At 38.8% G+C, this 17703-nt stretch overlaps 1 protein-coding gene across 1 annotated transcript in view; it reads left to right on the top strand.

Annotated features, from left to right (window-relative positions):
* The window catches only part of LOC101850015 (otoferlin), a gene marked incomplete at its 3' end in the record, with an annotated part of 153974 nt that overhangs the window by 123907 nt on the left and 12364 nt on the right, over window positions 1-17703 (top strand). The window contains 5 exon segments of the mRNA XM_005102054.3: window positions 2196-2316; window positions 2877-2931; window positions 3536-3667; window positions 6322-6384; window positions 16692-16776. Of these exon segments, the coding sequence (XP_005102111.2) occupies window positions 2196-2316; window positions 2877-2931; window positions 3536-3667; window positions 6322-6384; window positions 16692-16776 (456 nt within the window).

The raw sequence follows: 17703 nt of genomic DNA on the forward strand, positions 1-17703 counted from the left end.
AGTCTGAAAACTTAAGTATGGTGAATGAAAATTACTCTTTAAAGACTTGTCGTTATTTTCTGTCTCTACTTAGAAAGTATTTTTGAAGCGGATTGAAAGAGAATCAACATCTGAGAGTCACAAGAACTGTTTAAATCCCAGCTATAAACATGACTTGATTTCTTGGGTGTTGTTACAAGAAAGTTGGACCCTTGTTGCACTCTGTGGGCAGAAGGAGAGACACAACACGTCATGACATGTTTACGGCTGAAATTGATCACCTGAGGCTGAGGAAGAAGGAGTGGGTGTTTACGCCGGTGATAGGAAAGATATAGAGTAGAGAGATGTGGATTTCCAGGAGCTCAAAAGAATTCCCAGAGAAGTCGTTTGTTTTTGTTTTGTTTTGTGGGATTGATCAAGTTTTTAATTTTCAAATGGAGTTTTCATTCGTTGTGTTTTTGCATATTTTGCTTTTGTTCGTGTTTCTTTCTTATGTAGTTGTTTTTGTCTGTTGCGGGGCTAGTTATTGTTTTCGGTGCTATTGTTGTTGTTGTTGTTTCTGTTGTTGGTGGCGTTTTTGTTGTTGCTGTTGTTGTTGCTTTTGTTGTTGTTAAAAGTGGTGTTATTGTTGGTGAACGTGATATTGTTAATAGTGGTGGCGGTATCAGTGCTTTATTTTGAATTAAAATAGTCGAAAATATACGTTGGGGGAAGGAAAACTACAGTTTAAAGAGAATCCAATTTATAAAAGCTGTAAGAACTGTTTAAAATCCCAGCAGTAAACATGACTTGATTTCTTGAGCATTGTTACAAGAAAGTAGGACAGTCTCTGAAGTTCCCTTGTTGCACTCTGTGAGCAGAAGGAGAGACACAATACGTCATGTGTTTATGATTGAAGTTGATCACCTATGGCTGATCTCCAAAGCGGAATGTCCAGGTTCGAGCCTCTGTTCGGACACATATCTTTTTCGCCCCCTCCTGCCCACCCAACAGTAATGGGTACCTGACTTCGAGTTGGGAAAGTAAAGGCGGCGTGGAAAGGAACTGGCCACCCTACCACAATATGCCGAAGGCCCAGGAAGTTGTCTCACTAACAAGGCAATCCCCAATGTGCGGATCGGATGCAGGAACAACTTTACTTTTTTATGGGTAAGGAAGAAGGAGTGGGTGTTTACGCCGGTGATAGGAAAGATATAGAGTAGAGAGATGTGGGTTCCGAGGAGCTCGAAAGAAGTTCCCTCGGAAGTAGTTTGTTTTTGTTTTGTTTTGTGGGATTGACGGTGAAAGTGATGTTGTTTATAGTGGTGGATTTCGGGGATTTCCAGAAATCTTGACCTACACCAAAAGTGAGCATTGCCCTACCTAAAGGTGAAGTTTGGTTTCATTGGTGTGTATATGTGTTCGGTTATAGAGAAACCTCTCCTCGTCTTTTAAGGAAAGTGATCAAGGGGCAAAAACTTTACCTTCGATTTTCTCAAAACAGTATTTTGGGGATAGCCCCCTTGTACTTAAAAGTGACCATGTAGGATTCCCCAAGTGGTATGCAGCAAACTCACTGAACAGAACAGCTGGTTGTTGGTGGGGGCTCTTGTGTGGTTTGCTCCTTCTTTCCTACCAAACATCTATTGCCCTTTTCTGTCATCCACTTTTGTGTTTGTTACTCTCATGTAACGCATCAAATCTTCTGCACTTATATGACCTTATTGTGCTGCAAGCGCTGTAAAACTCTCACTGTAAAAAGGCAAAAAACAAGAAGAAAGAGTCAAAACGCAGTTTCTGTGACTCTTAAATCAAAATAAAGCCTTTGATCATCTTGCTATTATGGAAGAAAAGAAGGCAAACGAAGCAGGGGTCGACTCAGAACAGCTTACTTGGAAAACATCAATGGATGACGGGGAAAAAAGGCCAGGACAATACTGATTCGTCGAGAGCATCCAAGCAAAGAAATGGATGGAGAACCATGATCACCACTGTGTGTCTCCGATTTCTCACTTTATGGTGGTTGTCTAGCAGATCATCAATACAAACTCAATATTTTCATCGTATATAGTTGGGGTTTTTTCGTTTTTTTTTGTTTGTTTGTTGTTTATTTGGGAGCGCCTGTTTATTTTGTCTACGTTTTCGCTTTGTTTTTGTTTTGTTTTTTGGGGGGTTATTTTTTTACTTTTTGTGGAAAGGTTGTAATCAGACACCATAATTGGTCTCATCGTACACAGACTCCAGCGACCTGGACGCCAAGGCAGCAGAAGTGGCCTCTATGTTGGCCGCGACCAACCGGAACCTGGACCAGGACGAGGGCACGGGCATGCACGTACCCCTGGCGGTGCAGGGGAAGAGGTGAGTGGTCTGTCCTTGCTTAACTCATTATTTACTTACTTTACTGTATCCGTCCTCTTGTACCTCTAGGGCGTCGAGGGGAGAAAGAGCTCACTGTCTCTATAAATTCTGATGGCCTGGCTGGATGGGATATTGTATGTGCTCATGGTATTCTTCACACCCTGGATCCAGGTCTTTCTTGGGCCTCCTCTTGCCTTGTACCCTGATACTTTTCTGTTGTATGCTTTACTGGCAATCTGGTTAGGATCCCTAACTGTGAGATGTCCAAACCACCTGATTGTTTGCCTTCGAATGTGGTTGTTCCCATCATTTATAAAGAAAACTCTCCTTGTCTTTTATAGAAATTGAACAAGGGTCCAAAAACGTTATCTTCGATTTGTTCAAAACAGCATCTTTCGGGATAGCCCCTTTGTGCTTTAAAGCGACCATTTATATCCTGCGCTCCGTTTTCTTGTATATCAGACTGCATGTCTTTCTGTTTATGCAAGTATATGTGATTGAACGTGTATCATTATGATTTGTGTGTTCTTACTTGTTTGAGAATGTTCTTCTCATTTCAGAGGAAAGTCGACTCTGATGAGCGAAGATTCGCTCATGAAAGCACAGGATTTCCAGGTGAGTTTTTTACCATACAGTATTTTCTCTCAATTCACTTCTATCTATCTATGTATCTATCTATCTATCTATGTATCTATCTATCTATCTATCTATCTATCTATCTATCTATCTATCTATCTATCTATCGATCTTTCGACCTGTCTATCTATCTATCTATCTATCTATCCTATCTGTCTATCTATCCATCTATTTATCGATCTATCTATCTATCTATCTATCTATCTATCTATCTATCTACCGATCTGTCTGTCTATCTAACTATTCGGGTGTCCGCCCATTTTTTATCTATGAGGCTCTCTGTCTACGATTCTGTCTCTATAACTTGGGCACATTTTTTAGTATAGCCAAACAGGTACTTTTCTTGTTTTAAACATTTCCTCACGGGTTTAAGACGCCCAAACAAATAGCCCGAAACATTAACAAAACCAGCTTCTGTGATGTTACCTGTAGTCATCATTATATTTTTTTTCATCTGTGTAAGTTATATATTATGTATTGTAATATATTATATATTATATTTGGCGCTCATATGACCTTATGCAGTTGCGAGCGCCGTAAAACCTCTACTAAAAAAAGGATATTATATTATTTCTGTGCCCAGGTCTGCGTAACAATCATCGAAGCCCGACAACTCGCAGGTTTGAACATGGACCCTGTGGTTTGTGTCCAGGTCGGAGATCAGAAGAAGTACACCAGTGTCAAAGAGTCCACCAACTGTCCCTACTACAACGAGGTGAAACCTGATAATTCGTTTGTTGTTATCATGATTTAGCATGTAAAAGTAAAGTTGTTCCCGTATCCGATCCGGACATTGAGGATTGCCTTGTTAGTGAGACAACTTCCTGGGCCTTCGGCATAATTATTGTGGTAGGGTGGCCAGTTTCTTTTCGTGCCGCCTTTACTTCCCCAACTCGAAGTCAGGTGCCCATGATAGTACTGCTGGGTGAGCAGGAGGGGTCGAAAAATATCCGATAGCTGGATAGCTTTGCTCCCTACCCTGGAATAGTTTATGGAGTATATTTCTTTGCGTAATATCACCTCATGACGCCGATATCAAGGGCCGAATACTTAATAATAATAATAATAGATAGCATTTGTATAGCGCAAATCCCCGCTCAACAGCAAGCTCTATGCGCTTCACAATCTATACTATTGCCCCAGTAGACCTGAGAGCATTCTGAAATAGCCTCAACAACTGGGAAGCATACAGTGCAAGCAGCCATTTATAGGCGCTAAAACACTAATATACTGACAAGATCTTTTGCTGTCTATGGACGCTACCCATTCCCACCAGGGTGAAATGAGGAAACTTCGTGTAAAGCGCGTTTCCCAAGAACACTATGTCGGGCCCGCGGCTCGAACCCCCGAACCCGCAACCTCACGATTACGAGTCCGGTAGTCTAACCACAAGGCCGCCGACGTCACAAAAGAGGCTTATAATGCCAGTGCAAGTGTGACTGATATCCAGATAAGTCATTTTGATGGTGTTGCCACTATTCACATTGAAACTAAGTCTTGTGGTGTCGTTAGCCTAGTGGTTGGGCTACCTGACTTGTAATCAAGATATTGCGGGCTCGGAGATTCGGGGTTTCGAGCTTCAGCTCGGTTGGACGTTGTGTCCTTGGGAAAGGCACTTTACATGAACTTCCCACTTGGCTCGGTCCTCTCGGAGAGGGGCGTTAAACTCAGAGGTCTCGCCTCCAGGGTCGAAGGCTGACTTGTTTGACAGAGTAATCAAAGTGAGATGGGACCAGATAGGGCCTGGAGATATCACACTCACACAATTCACAAGAATCTTACTCGCACTGGAGGCGGCAACTTAGAGTTGTGAATGAAAACAAACCCTGAATTCATGTTGTATGCATGTTCAACCGCTAAAATAATCGGGAAAGTAGTTAATTAAATATTTATTCTAACTAACCTTAAATTTAACTTAAGATTTGAACACACGAACACCAAGGAAAGAAGCAGAGATGTCAGTACTACAACGGCATGTTATACCAGACAGCCGAAACACTTTGGTAGAGCATGCCAATTATTACTTTTTTATTTCACATTTGGCTGTTTTTTGTCTAGCTTTTCGCGGCCAGGAGCCGGTGTCATAATCGAGGTCACGATCTGATTATAAGACGTTAAAAAGTCGAGGAAAAAAAACAAGCACTCGCAGCAGTTAAGATATTATTAGGAGTTAGTTCCCCTCACATCTGTGAGGTAGACTCGACCAGTGTAATAATTGGCTTACATAATCAGAGAGTGTGGTTGCTTATAACTGTAGCTCGAAAGGGGTGAACAGGGTATATGCGGAAACGAAACAGTTTTGACTGCTATGCACATGTTCCCTTCAACTCTATTGGTAGACTCTTCCAGCCTCACTTTAAACTTACTTAATCAAAGCTTGTGACTGCTTATGGAGTGACCCGATAGGGGCGAACAGGCTATTTCTGTGGCAATGAAACGGTTTTGAAGGTTAGGCATAGTCTATTGTTCATTGGTGATTATGAACGTCTTTTTACATGTAATTTATGAGGTTTACGTCTATGATTGAATTTGACTGCGACAATGTTTCAAAATTAGGAAAGGAAGCAGTGATTATTTGATTATATAGACGCTTCGCCTTTGCTCGCCTCTACGGGACCGTGGACGAGTATACGCGCGAAGGTTGACCACAGCATAGAGGCACATTTTCTTAATAGTGCAGTGAAGTTTTATGTCTAGAACTTGCCTAGGGGCTGAGATATTCACATGAGTGTACCACAAATCTCGCAGAGTCATAAAGCAGGCGGCACCTCTCGTCCTTGGGAACTGAAAGCCAAGTGTGAGGCCGGTCCTGTAGGTGTTAACCTAACAGTGTTAATAGAGGATACCTATACCATTTCACCATTTTTTTCACTCAAATTGTCACAGCAAAAATCTGCAGTTGCTCCGTCAGGGCGATATTTGTAATCAGGCAATTGCTTTGAATAAAAATAGTACCTTAATGAAGCAGATATAAATTCTTTCATTTAAGGTTAGCTAATGTATGGTCGCTGTCCCACACAGAACGGATCTTGAATATGGTCAGTAGTGAAAACGGTTGACGGAATATCACCTGTTGAAATGCTCAGGTTGCTTTTTAACTGTTGTATTGAAAAGCGCTCAGAGCCCGTGCACTTTAATTTGAGTTGAGCACTCCAAATGTGTCGTGTAGCATTAATTATTATTATTATTATTATTATTATTATTATTATTATTATTATTATTATTATTATTATTATTATTATTGCTGTCGTCCTCCTCGTTGCTGTTGTTGTTGCAGTTGTTGTTGTTGTTGTTGTAATTTTCACTTGAGTATCCACATGGAAATCAAAATATGGCATGTTCCTTTTTTTTTTCTTCTTCTCTATTCAGTACTTCGTCTTCGACTTCCACATGCCACCCTTGATGCTGTTTGACAAGATCATCTCATTAACAGTAAGTGCTCACACATACTAAAGTACCCAGTCACTGTGTCTGACTGGCTTATACATAATTTATGGAACTGACAAGTCAGTACGCCCTGGTAGTAATGTGGGTGGTTTGCAGGTGCTCTGGAATGGTTTGCTTCTTCTTTCTTATCAAACATCTATCGTCCTTATCTCTCCTCCTTCTTTTTTATGTTTGTTGCTCTCTTGGAACACCTCCAATCTTCTGGCGCTCATGTGTTGCAAGTGCCGTAAAACTCTTACTAAGACTAGAACAATCTATTGTCTTTGGAAGGACAATGACCTGAGTCTGTGGAACACTGACTTGGCTCATTGTCTTGCTCTCAAATGACAGTTGTTTGATGGGGAAAATAAGTTATTTAGTACATTCTTCTTGCTCTCGGGATGTGATGTGCCAGTCACACACAAAGACACACACAAAGACACATACAAAGACACACACAAAGACACACACACACACACACATACACACACATACACATACGCATACACATCCACCGCGCTCGGGCACACATACATCACATCCTCAGTTTGCTGTGTTTCAAAATAGAAGCATTCTGTTGTCTGCATTATCAGTCAAAATATTTATTAACACAATTTTGAAAGCGAATAGGTTTAAAAAAGATAAGGAGAATAATTTATTGGACCTTCTTGGAAGTCAGTAAAAGCTCATCGGATTTCAAATTAAGTTCATTACAGTTTCTGAGGCGTGTCGAAATGCTTGGGAACAGGAACTTGTATTAAGCTCAGCTACGTCATCGGCACTCCAAATTAGAGTTGCAAATTTTTAAGATAATAATAGATAGCATTTGTATAGCGCAAATCCACGCTCAACAGCAAGCTCTATGTGCTTCATAATCTATATTGTTACCCCAGCTGACCTGAGAGCATTCTGAAACAACTCCAACTTCCTGGGAAGCATACAGTGCAAGCAGCCATTTATAGGCGCTAAAACACTAACATACTGACAAAAGACATACTTTTGAAAGACAGCTGTACACCTTGCGGTACGGACATATTATTATTAGGCCTTGCGTCAAGAGAAAAAAAACAACACATACTATGTTTCTGGTTGAATTCCACCCACCCTCTCTTGCAGCATGTATCTCGATCGCAATTTCTATTTTGTCTCTTTTTGTCCAAGAGCAAAGATGAACGAACAAGTTTCAATGAAGGTGTAAAAAGAACTTTAACTTCTTTCAGTGACGTTATAAATTAAAAGGTCTTATTTTTTTCGAAATTACGTGAATTACTTGAATGTAGAACTGGGGTCGTAGGAAGACGGGGTGCTCTATGCTTCCTCACCCCTCTTCATGAGGGTCCATTTCATTGGGGGCGGATGTATTCCCTAAATCTATTATTTATTGACTTAGACGGATTACTCTATGGTGCACGCACTCTGGTAGTTTGTCTGGTGTAAATGTCTTTCAGTCTGCATCTCAGTAAATGAAGTAGACGTTCCATATCCCACACCTTCATGTTGCGTGTTTATTGTGAATTATTTTTCGTCTTAGATTTTGTTGGTCCACTACATTGTTAAGTTTCAATAAGACAGCTTTAGTGTGTTTTATAATAATATATAAATACTAACATGAGAGTACTTTTTAAAGGTAATGAATGGCTATAGCTCTGAAAACTGTCTTAACACAGTGTTGTTCTTATGAGAGACCACTTTCTCGGTATTTGCTTTTTCTGCAGTAGATTTGAAATGCGGGTCTTGCATAGTTTGATATAATGCGTCTGTGAATTAGTTGTCCAATTTCTGAGCAACTAATACCACATTTATATTCAGGATCTTATAGTATAGATATGATGTGAATTTCAGAGCGTATCTAAGTTTCGTGATTTGTTTTAAGGCTGTATTTGCAAATGATTATTATACAAGAATTAATTTGTTGAGTAGTGATTTTAACCACACGAGTTATGTCCCTATTTGACGTCGTATGCTATGCATCTGACTGTGCGTGCACGTAGATAACAAATAACACACCAAGTCGGACGTTGTAGTGTCTGGCGGAACGTCCTAGTCACCACTTACTAATCGCATTCACACAATGCCCGTTTTGTTTGTTAGTATATGTGGGTAACATACAAAGATTTTGTTTGTCATCTCATTGAAGATATTTGGCATCAGTATTCATGAGGAGACATTTATTCTTGAATTATTTATTCGCCAAAAAGTGCAAGATGTGATGAGCTCCAACGCACGGGACATATTATATTTAGAAAAGGAATATATCATATTCTATCGTTGCCTCTAAAGGGTGAATAACCTATCTGGACTCGACCTCAAAGACAGCAATGTCTCTTTGTTCAGCATAAAAGAGCGATAGCCCAACATTGTTGGCCATGAACGTGAAAATATGTTTCATACATGTAGTAGATAAACTACTTAAAGAGCATAGATTTACTTGCAAACACTGGCGAATGAACAATTTAAGGGATATAGATTTACGAACAAACATTGACAAATAAACACAAGCCTTTTGTTCTCCTCTTTGCAGCTTAATTAGTTTATTTGTCATGTGTGAGCACTGGATGCCTTGACCGCAAAAATAACACTTAGCTGTATATTGTAAATGTTACTTGATCTGACTGTTCAGCACTTTCTAATGTGTGGAAAATGTAGCTCTTTAAATCTTACTCAAGATATTATTATTTGAACGTATATCTAGCACTATGTTATTCATTGAATGATTTATGTATATGTAATTTACGTACTTATCTTACATTCTAGGCTTTTTTTTATTTTTTATTATTATTATCAAAGTGCATATTCATTCAATAATATGAGTATTTGGAAACGTTGTACTTTGTAATGACTAATAATTGGTTTTCCTTTTTGGGAAACATTTGTCTTTTTACTTTGCATTGATAAATGCCGACGCGTGGGTCGTTGTGTTCTTAGGGAATTGCATTCACAAGTCAGGGGCTGCGTTATACAGAGAAAGGTGGGGAGGGGGGAGGGGGTGTCTGTGTTTAGCCGATGCTTGTAAACTGTCTGATATCTTCGTCATTTGAAAAGACAGTGTGAAATGATTTTATTTAGATGCCTCAATCGTGGGGAAGGGGGGGGGGCGGGAACAAACCAATAGTATGTGATGAAATTGGTCCTACTTATTACATTTCTTTAAAAACTGAGTGAACATTTCACGGTTTGTATCACAAACTAAGTAAGTTCAAAATCAAGTAAGCTATACTTGGCTTCTCAAACCTCACATTCATGTGTAAAAATGTTTTACATTTTAAAACAGGTTTGGGAATAGGGACGAATTCAACTCTACTTGATCAACACAAAGTGTTAGTTAACCTTATCTGTACGTCGTGTTTTACTATCGTATCTATACGACGTGGGGAACTCTGTGCCACCACTTTCCAAAGAGGAAGTTTACTCGTTAATCCGTACGCTTTGCGTAGCAGTTTGTCAAATTGATTTTTTTGAGAAATAATGAAATTTTCAAAGAGATCTTTGCTCTAGAAGTATTCTCAAATGTGAAGAATACAGCCCCTGGGGTACAAAATGACCTCAGGGCCTACGGATAGGGTTAAACAAAGAAGTTGTGTGAGTTGTGAAGCCCCGAGTATCTAGATAGAGAACGTTAAATGGACTTGAACCTGGGGTGTAGTTGAATATCCTGGTGAGTTCACCACGTACAACACGCTTGACTTTTGGGGATACAGGTAGTGGCAAATGACCCTAAAAGGATCGTGGGGAAAAGGGGGCAAGACAAAGACAGCAATCAAAATACTAGATTGCGAGTGAATAAAATGTAATATTATATTTTTTTAAAGTATATATATAAATATATAATATGTGTGTGTGTGTGTATGTGTGTGTATGTGTGTGTGTGTGTGTGTATGTGTGTGTGTGTGTGTGTGTGTGTGTGTGTGTGTGTGTGTGTGTGTGTGTGTGTGTGTGTGTGTGTGCGTGCGTGCGTGTGTGTCACTTTAAAGAAACGATACTTTTAAACTCAGATTGCTGTCGGTGTGCTTCACAAATTTTGAAGCAAAAACAAAAAGAATTTAAACTGTTTAACTGCTCTTATTTTTCGATATAAACAATTATAAAAACGTACTGTCCGCCCTTGTATTGATTATAACTTCAATAGAGCTCCAATTGCAGAGTAAAAAAAGTGTTTGTTTCTTTAGATTTAAAAAAAAAACAATCTGTCTCGCAATACATCATCCCGTTAATTTCATCCATGGCGTTATGAGCTCATGCTTGAGAACTGGCACCTGCCTGCATGGGTAATCGTAAACATCCGGGTGACTGTGACCTGAAATGCCTTCGACATTTTTACGAAGATTCTCCACGTCTCAAATTCTGAGAATGGGGTGAACTAAATAATTAACTGTTGGGTTGGGTATGCATATATTACATAGACCGAGTGCCAACCAACCCCTCCAAATAAAGAGGTTTCTGCGGAGAATACATTGACATGGAAAATGTATTAGAAACGCTACGGCGTCAGGTTGATTACGATAGGGAATCAATGTCCTTTCAAGATCAGTGGCTCGAGACGACAGCAGGGGCCATCCAGGTAGGTGGCCGTCCCTGATTGCGAAGATGATTAATTTTCAGCATAGCGTGACGTACATTTGTACATAAGAAAATATAGGGGGAAAACTGTGATGAACCTTATGCCAAATTAATTCACCCTTGCATTTTTAAATTGCGTTGAATTCGTTAGGGAATAAGTTTTCATGCCACATTTGACAACTGTATTACAGCCTTTTCCTTTCGTCGTTTTGCTGGGCATCAGAGACAGGGATTATAGAAACGAAATTAAGTTTTTTAAACATTCAAAGTTTGGTTATGATGAATTTGACCAAAGCTATCTAAGAGTCTAGAGATAAAAACTTCAAATTCAATTTCAAAATTAAGTCTGAAATTACGTATAGAGTGCATACAACTCAAAAAGTGTTACACATACACCCGTACATATTTTCCACGTTGGTGCGATATGGTATTATATAATTATAATTGTAGGATGATATGTGAAAAAGCCGGTTGGGGGGGGGTTGTAGATGTGTTTTTTGTCATATTGTCAAGATTCATTCTATGTCGTTCCTTCTTTGTTACAGTCGAGACATTCAAACATTATAATGCTTCTCCTTACAAGGCTTTCGACGGCTTACTTGGTTTCCAAACGTGTAATCCAGCTTAGTGCGTAAAGTCAATACAATGAATTCGTATACCAAACGTGAGTTTGAACAAGAGAATTATTGAGAGACATTGTACAAATAGGCATGTATGCCACTAACCAAATTAATACGTTGAGAATTCTTAATCTTAAAATCAAAAGGTGTTTTTAAACATCATTGGAGGGCTTCGATTCTTCTTAGGACACAACAAATTCAAGGATTGAATGACGAATCATATTTGCTCGATGCACATCGGTTCGCATAAATCGAATGGTGCTATCTAAGAGCCCGTTTTAATCAGGGTAACCAGACTCCATCCTGTAGTAAAAAGGGCATTATTAACGATCTGCTATACTTTTATCTGGTTCCAGGAAATGAATCAGTCTCCTGGGGGTATTGAACAATGATCATGTAATACTCCGCACGAAATGTTAGCTCGGAATTCGGTATCGATTCAGCCAGTATTCGGCTTTTTAAGGCTATTCAGAGTGTTTTTTCTAGGTGCAGTTGGGTGGTTTTTGCAGGATGCCTCAGGGGACTGTGTGCTTATTCATAGTGCCTTTGTTTTAATTCTTCGAGGCTTATTTTTTATTTGTTTTTGTTTCTTCAACATAATGCTATGGGCCTCGTTGAGTGCATTAAGTTTTAGCTTTTCACTCTTTTCCCTTCCTTGTTTCTTTATTTTCTTATACCAAATGTCAAACTGAGAATTCTGGGAGGTCATTTGCATTATTTCCTGTTATTGGAGACAAGCCTTTGACCTTTTTTTTTGTTATTCTGAATATTAAAAGCAGGCTGATTGAATGTGGTGCAAACATTGCCTCCTTCGTGATAAAAACACCAGTATTAGATTACTGGCCTTTGTTCCTTTATGGGTTATAACCTTTGCAAACTTAAGGAAATGTAGGTCGAAACTTCGTGAGCGGGGGCGAGAGGCGGTTTGCCGTTGCAGCTGTCTGTTATGATCTACAAAAAGTACATTTCTTGCCAGTGTCTAATATGGTCGTTCTTCCCTCTCATATTCCAAAACCATAAGCATACCTGCTTTAGTCCTACTTAATTATAACCAAGTAAATCCTTCTAATTTTAAAACGCTGATTTGTAACTCATTTTCTTGAAATAAAATAATATATCGCCATCGATTTAGAATATTAATGCTTTTTTCTGTTGATTTGTTTGTTTGTTGATTCGTTTATTTATTTGTATTGTTAGTTTTAAAAAAGCGTGGTCACATTTTCTATTTTTTCTTTTTTTTTTCACGCTTTAGCTAACGAAACAATTTTCAGTTGACCGTCTCTGAACCGGTCTATTTTGCTTGGTTGGCCAACCTGGCTTTGAGGTCGCCGTACACCATCTAGATATATTATTATGTCTTTGCTCAAGTGTTTTTGTCTAGATTTGAAAGAACCAACAACGGAATGTGTTTTGTTATGCCCTAGGTGCTACACTCTCGTAACTTCCTGCGGTCCGGCACTATAGTTGGCAGTTTCAAGTTAGATGTCGCCACCGTTTATCGAGCGCTTGGTACTATTAATAGATACATTTTCACACTTTTTTTTATACATATTGTGTTTTTTCTTATCATCATTATATCATTCTAATTTGTGCCATTCTGTTTGTGGGATTTTCTATATATATTTTTTGTTTTTGTTTGTTTTTGTTTTGTTTTTTTGTTTTGTTTTTTTTGGTTTCTCCGCCGGCTTAAAGTTTGTTTGTTTTCTTTTTGTACATGTATTTCCTTGTACAAAGATATGGAATGTTTTGGCTTGCATTGTGCATTTTCATGTTTTCTAAATCCATGTTTTCGAAATGCATGTTGTGCACATTCATTTGGTCCTATTTGTCAGTCTTTTACCTTTTCAAAATGTTATTTTGCGTTTTATAGATGTTTCTATACAACCACTGGTGTCCCTTGAGTAACGGTTATGCTCTTCACTGTAATTGCACTTAAAAGAATTGAGTTCAATTCCCTATTTAATTGTAAATCTGAGTGTAAATCTATGTTATAAGGAAACGTCATCTTTCGTCTTGAATGCTGCTTCTCGCTTTGTACGACTTGGCCCTGACAGGCAGGATATGATTGACCTGTCTCCCTATGAGACGTGATTATACCTGTAGTATACGATGCTAATTCATATCGATGGATCTACGAACGTGTCCTTTCTGCAAGTTGTAGCGCAAAGAGCAATGACTTTTCGTCGACTTTAATTTACCTGGAAAAGTAGTGTTTGTTTATTAGGGGGTTTGTTGGTTGTTGTTGTTTTTTGGAACAGGGGGGGGGGGGTGTTAGAATTGCATATGTAGTTACTTGAAATTCACGATTTTAACCGGATTAAAACAAAAATTCATAATTTTCCAAAATGTCTAGCCCAAAAGTTAACTGAACTGTAAAGCAAGGTTTTCAGACAAGGGAAAAAATAGTTAAGAAGTGAATAACCATCTAAATTTAAGACTGCAGTATATTATGATAAACACAAAGCGAAAGTTATGATTTCAATTGATATTTAAAAGTGTATTATTGCAAGTTTTTTTCTGGCAGGGGATTTGGGGGGGGGGGGGTGGTTAATCCACTGGAGAGCAACATAAAGATAGGTTACGATACTCGAAAAGTTATGCTGAGGTGGTTCCAGAATCCACTTGGTATTCTAATATAGTACCCATGTTTTCCCAAATACTGTTTTCCTTCCTGTTGTTCGGGTCTATTCCTTATGGATTTGTCTGTTTCCTGTTGGTGTTTAAAAAGAGTATGGAAAGATCCCAGTTTCTCAATTGAAAACGCAATATGTATGTGCATAAACACACACACACACACACACACACACACACACACACACACACACACACACACACACACACACGCACACACACACACACACACACACACACACTCATTCATATATATATATATATATACCGTGTTGCAAAAGTTCTGTCACACCCACCTTAAAAGTACAATAGTTCAATTTACTATTCAACATAGCCTTTAAAAAATTTGGTACACATGATCTTTATTCATTTTTTGCCAACATGACATAAAAAATGACTTTTTAAAATTCAAGACAGATAATATTATTTATTCACACTGACCCCTGCAAAATACAAAAACATCTCAGTTTGCTCAGTCTCGCGTGTGGCCTCTTCCAGCTTGAATTACTTTTACAAAACGCCTGTTCATTGACTGAATTAATGTCCTTATGTTATCTGAAAAAATCCACTGCCATTCTTTGTGAAGTGCAGCCTTCAGTTCCTGATGAGTTTATTCGGAGCGCGGCCTGCTTCTAATCAAGTAGCCAAGGTCATCTGTACTGTTAAGTATGCCTTGTTGATCTTGCAGGCCAGTCCAGAACAATGATTGGATGAGTTTGGAAAGAGTTTTCACTGGTCATGATCATTTGTGGTCAGGCGTTGTCTTGTTAGCACATTCCATCATCCGTGTCATGTTGGGCAGTCACCGTAAGGAAGAATTTCGTCACAATATCGTCGTCCCTTGAGATTGCTTTGAAAAGTAACTAATTAATGTGTACGACAAAGAGCAGAGATTCAATCCCATGCCATCACATTAGCCACCGATTTGGGCCACTTGGGGGAGGTCGGATTTGTAAAATCTCTATCCTCTTTTTTAAAACATTTTTTCTCTTCCAGCAATGCGAAGAATTAAAACAAAACCTTAACCATCACTGAATAGAACACTTTACCAACGTCTTTAGATTCATTGCCAATGTTGTTGTGCCTAAATTTTCCGGTTTCTTCAATGGAACAGGGTTCGAATGGGTCCACATAGAGGGCACCAATCATGTAATCCAAGATCATATAAATGTCTAATAATGGTGTTTTGACACAGTCCGAAATACCTGGCAGTCTTTGCACTTGGTTGGGACGAGTTTCGAACATGGGTGTGGACAAAGACCCAATTCTGATGTCGAGTTGTTGCCCTTGGTAAGCCACGTGTACTGTAAGCTTGTCTTGGGCAGTTCTAATGTTGTTAAAACGTTTGTTCAAGCGTTGGATGGTCCTTCTGCACACATGTACGTGTCTTGCAACTGCAAAAAGCCCAATTAAAGAATTTATCGTACACACAGTGCCTTTATTTTCTGCATTTATCAGTTTTGTTATTTTGAAAACTGGTGAAAAAACGACCCATATGTTAAAAGTACGGAATTTTAAAGTAAAAGGTGTGTTCACACATTTTCTGCGTGATTCAAAGCAAATTGAGTGTGTAGGAAGCGTTGATTTCAACGCAGACCGAGAGAAATCAATACCAACACTTTGCCCTCATACTACTTCCAGTTTATGATTTCTTTCGTCTGCTCTTGCACAAGGAGTCTCATGAGTCACACTAGTCATACGTTTAATTTTTGCAGCAATTCTTACGCTGTAGCGAAAGTTATCGTAATATAAATGGTGTGACAGAACTTTTGCAACTCATACATAAATATATAACACACACATATTATATCATGTATGCACCTTGTTCCTACTTTGCAAAAACTTCTATGTGTATGCTAGTTATACCCAATCATTATATGTGAGGAGTGCCCACAAAATGAGTTACTCCTCGCAATCCACAAACGGAGATATTGGCCAAAAATCGACACTAGGATCAAATTTGTAGATTTTCTATTGATGCCATAGTCTTTAAGTAATATGCCTTTCATTATTTCATACTTATAAAGTGTAATAACTTCACCTATACACGTGATGTATATATTATATTTCCATAGGGCTCAAATCCGAGAAGTAACTCGTTTTGTCAGCACTCTTCACATATGTGTGTTATATTTATATGATGTGTGTATATTCAGTAGATGTGTTCTCTAGTCTCTCAAAAAACTGACAATGGAAATGCTCCAACTTTTCTCAAAATCTGCCTTTTTGGGGGGGTATACTTGAACTATTGTTTGTCAAATCTCACAATTCAACATTACATTTTAATAAGTTGTTGGGATTTTCCAGGCTGCATGTTTCCCTTGTGTCTTTTGTTTGGGTTCTGCTTTTTTTCTTCTTTTTTTTTTTGGCTTCTGGTCTAAACAATGCATGGCAGGTACCATGCTTGGTTGGTTTGTTGTCTCGACAAAATCCTGCAGATACGAACTCGTCCTGTTTACTCAGATCTCCGGCTTGCATGACTTGCTATGCCTGCCTCCTTCCTAGGTGTGCCAGTCTGGCCGTATCCTCAAGACGTCAAGGGTGCTTGGATCCTATAAGTTGGACGTTGCTACTGTTTACGCCCAGTCAGGTATCTGTGACGTCTACTTCCATTTACGCTGTCTGATGTAGAGAGTAAGAGTTGTCAGCTCGTTGTAATATACTGGTGAAATAACGGCTCCCCAGTTGACATTTAGAAGTATACAAAAAAGAAGAAACAGCTCCAGTGAATACAATATAATAGATATCATTTTTATAGCGCTATAGCAAGCTTTATACTATAACCCCAGCAGACCTGAGAGCATTCTGAAACAAACTCAACTTCGTGGGAGGCATAGAATATGGCCAATTATATACTTGAGCTCTGTAGACTAACTTGTTTTAGAATTCCAGAAAACGTTTCACTTACTGCCTTTCTCTTTCATTGTCTCTCAACGAGTCAGCAAGGGCCTTTAGTAATGCGCTAACGACCCCTTTGAGATGTGCTTTTATAAAGATTATAACAGAATTGAAAAATAAATTTGAAAAGGCTAAATAATACATAATACACTCAAAGGATACAAAGGAAGAATACTGTCACCATCAAAGCATAATTGTATTTCTACCAAGTTATTTTTACCAGGAGCATCGGTTCTTCTTTCAGTCTGTGACGTCAGCAGTCCAATATGATAAGAGGCAGGTGCTGTAATTAGTACGTGCGGAGGAAGATGTTTTGCAACATTCCTAAATTCTAGTTATTTGATATTTCTACTGATAAGTGCATCACCTCACCCCAGGAGCACACTTTGATTAAACTTTGATAGGAATCAGCTGGCTTTCAACTTTGAATTTGAAATATTTAGTATCAATGCTGAAAACGCTCCTGTCTGCAGCAAATCATTGTGCTGTTCAACTGTTCAGCTAATTTATAAGCAGATACCAATAGGACAATACGACCACAAAAGTTCGTGACGCAGAGACAAATCTTTATTTATCCTTCCCCAGCCATATCCTTCTTTGCATTTCAGCGAGAATGTTC

This window comes from Aplysia californica, unplaced genomic scaffold, assembly GCF_000002075.1.
Source record: "Aplysia californica isolate F4 #8 unplaced genomic scaffold, AplCal3.0 scaffold00310, whole genome shotgun sequence".
NCBI classification, from domain to species: Eukaryota; Metazoa; Mollusca; class Gastropoda; order Aplysiida; family Aplysiidae; genus Aplysia; species Aplysia californica.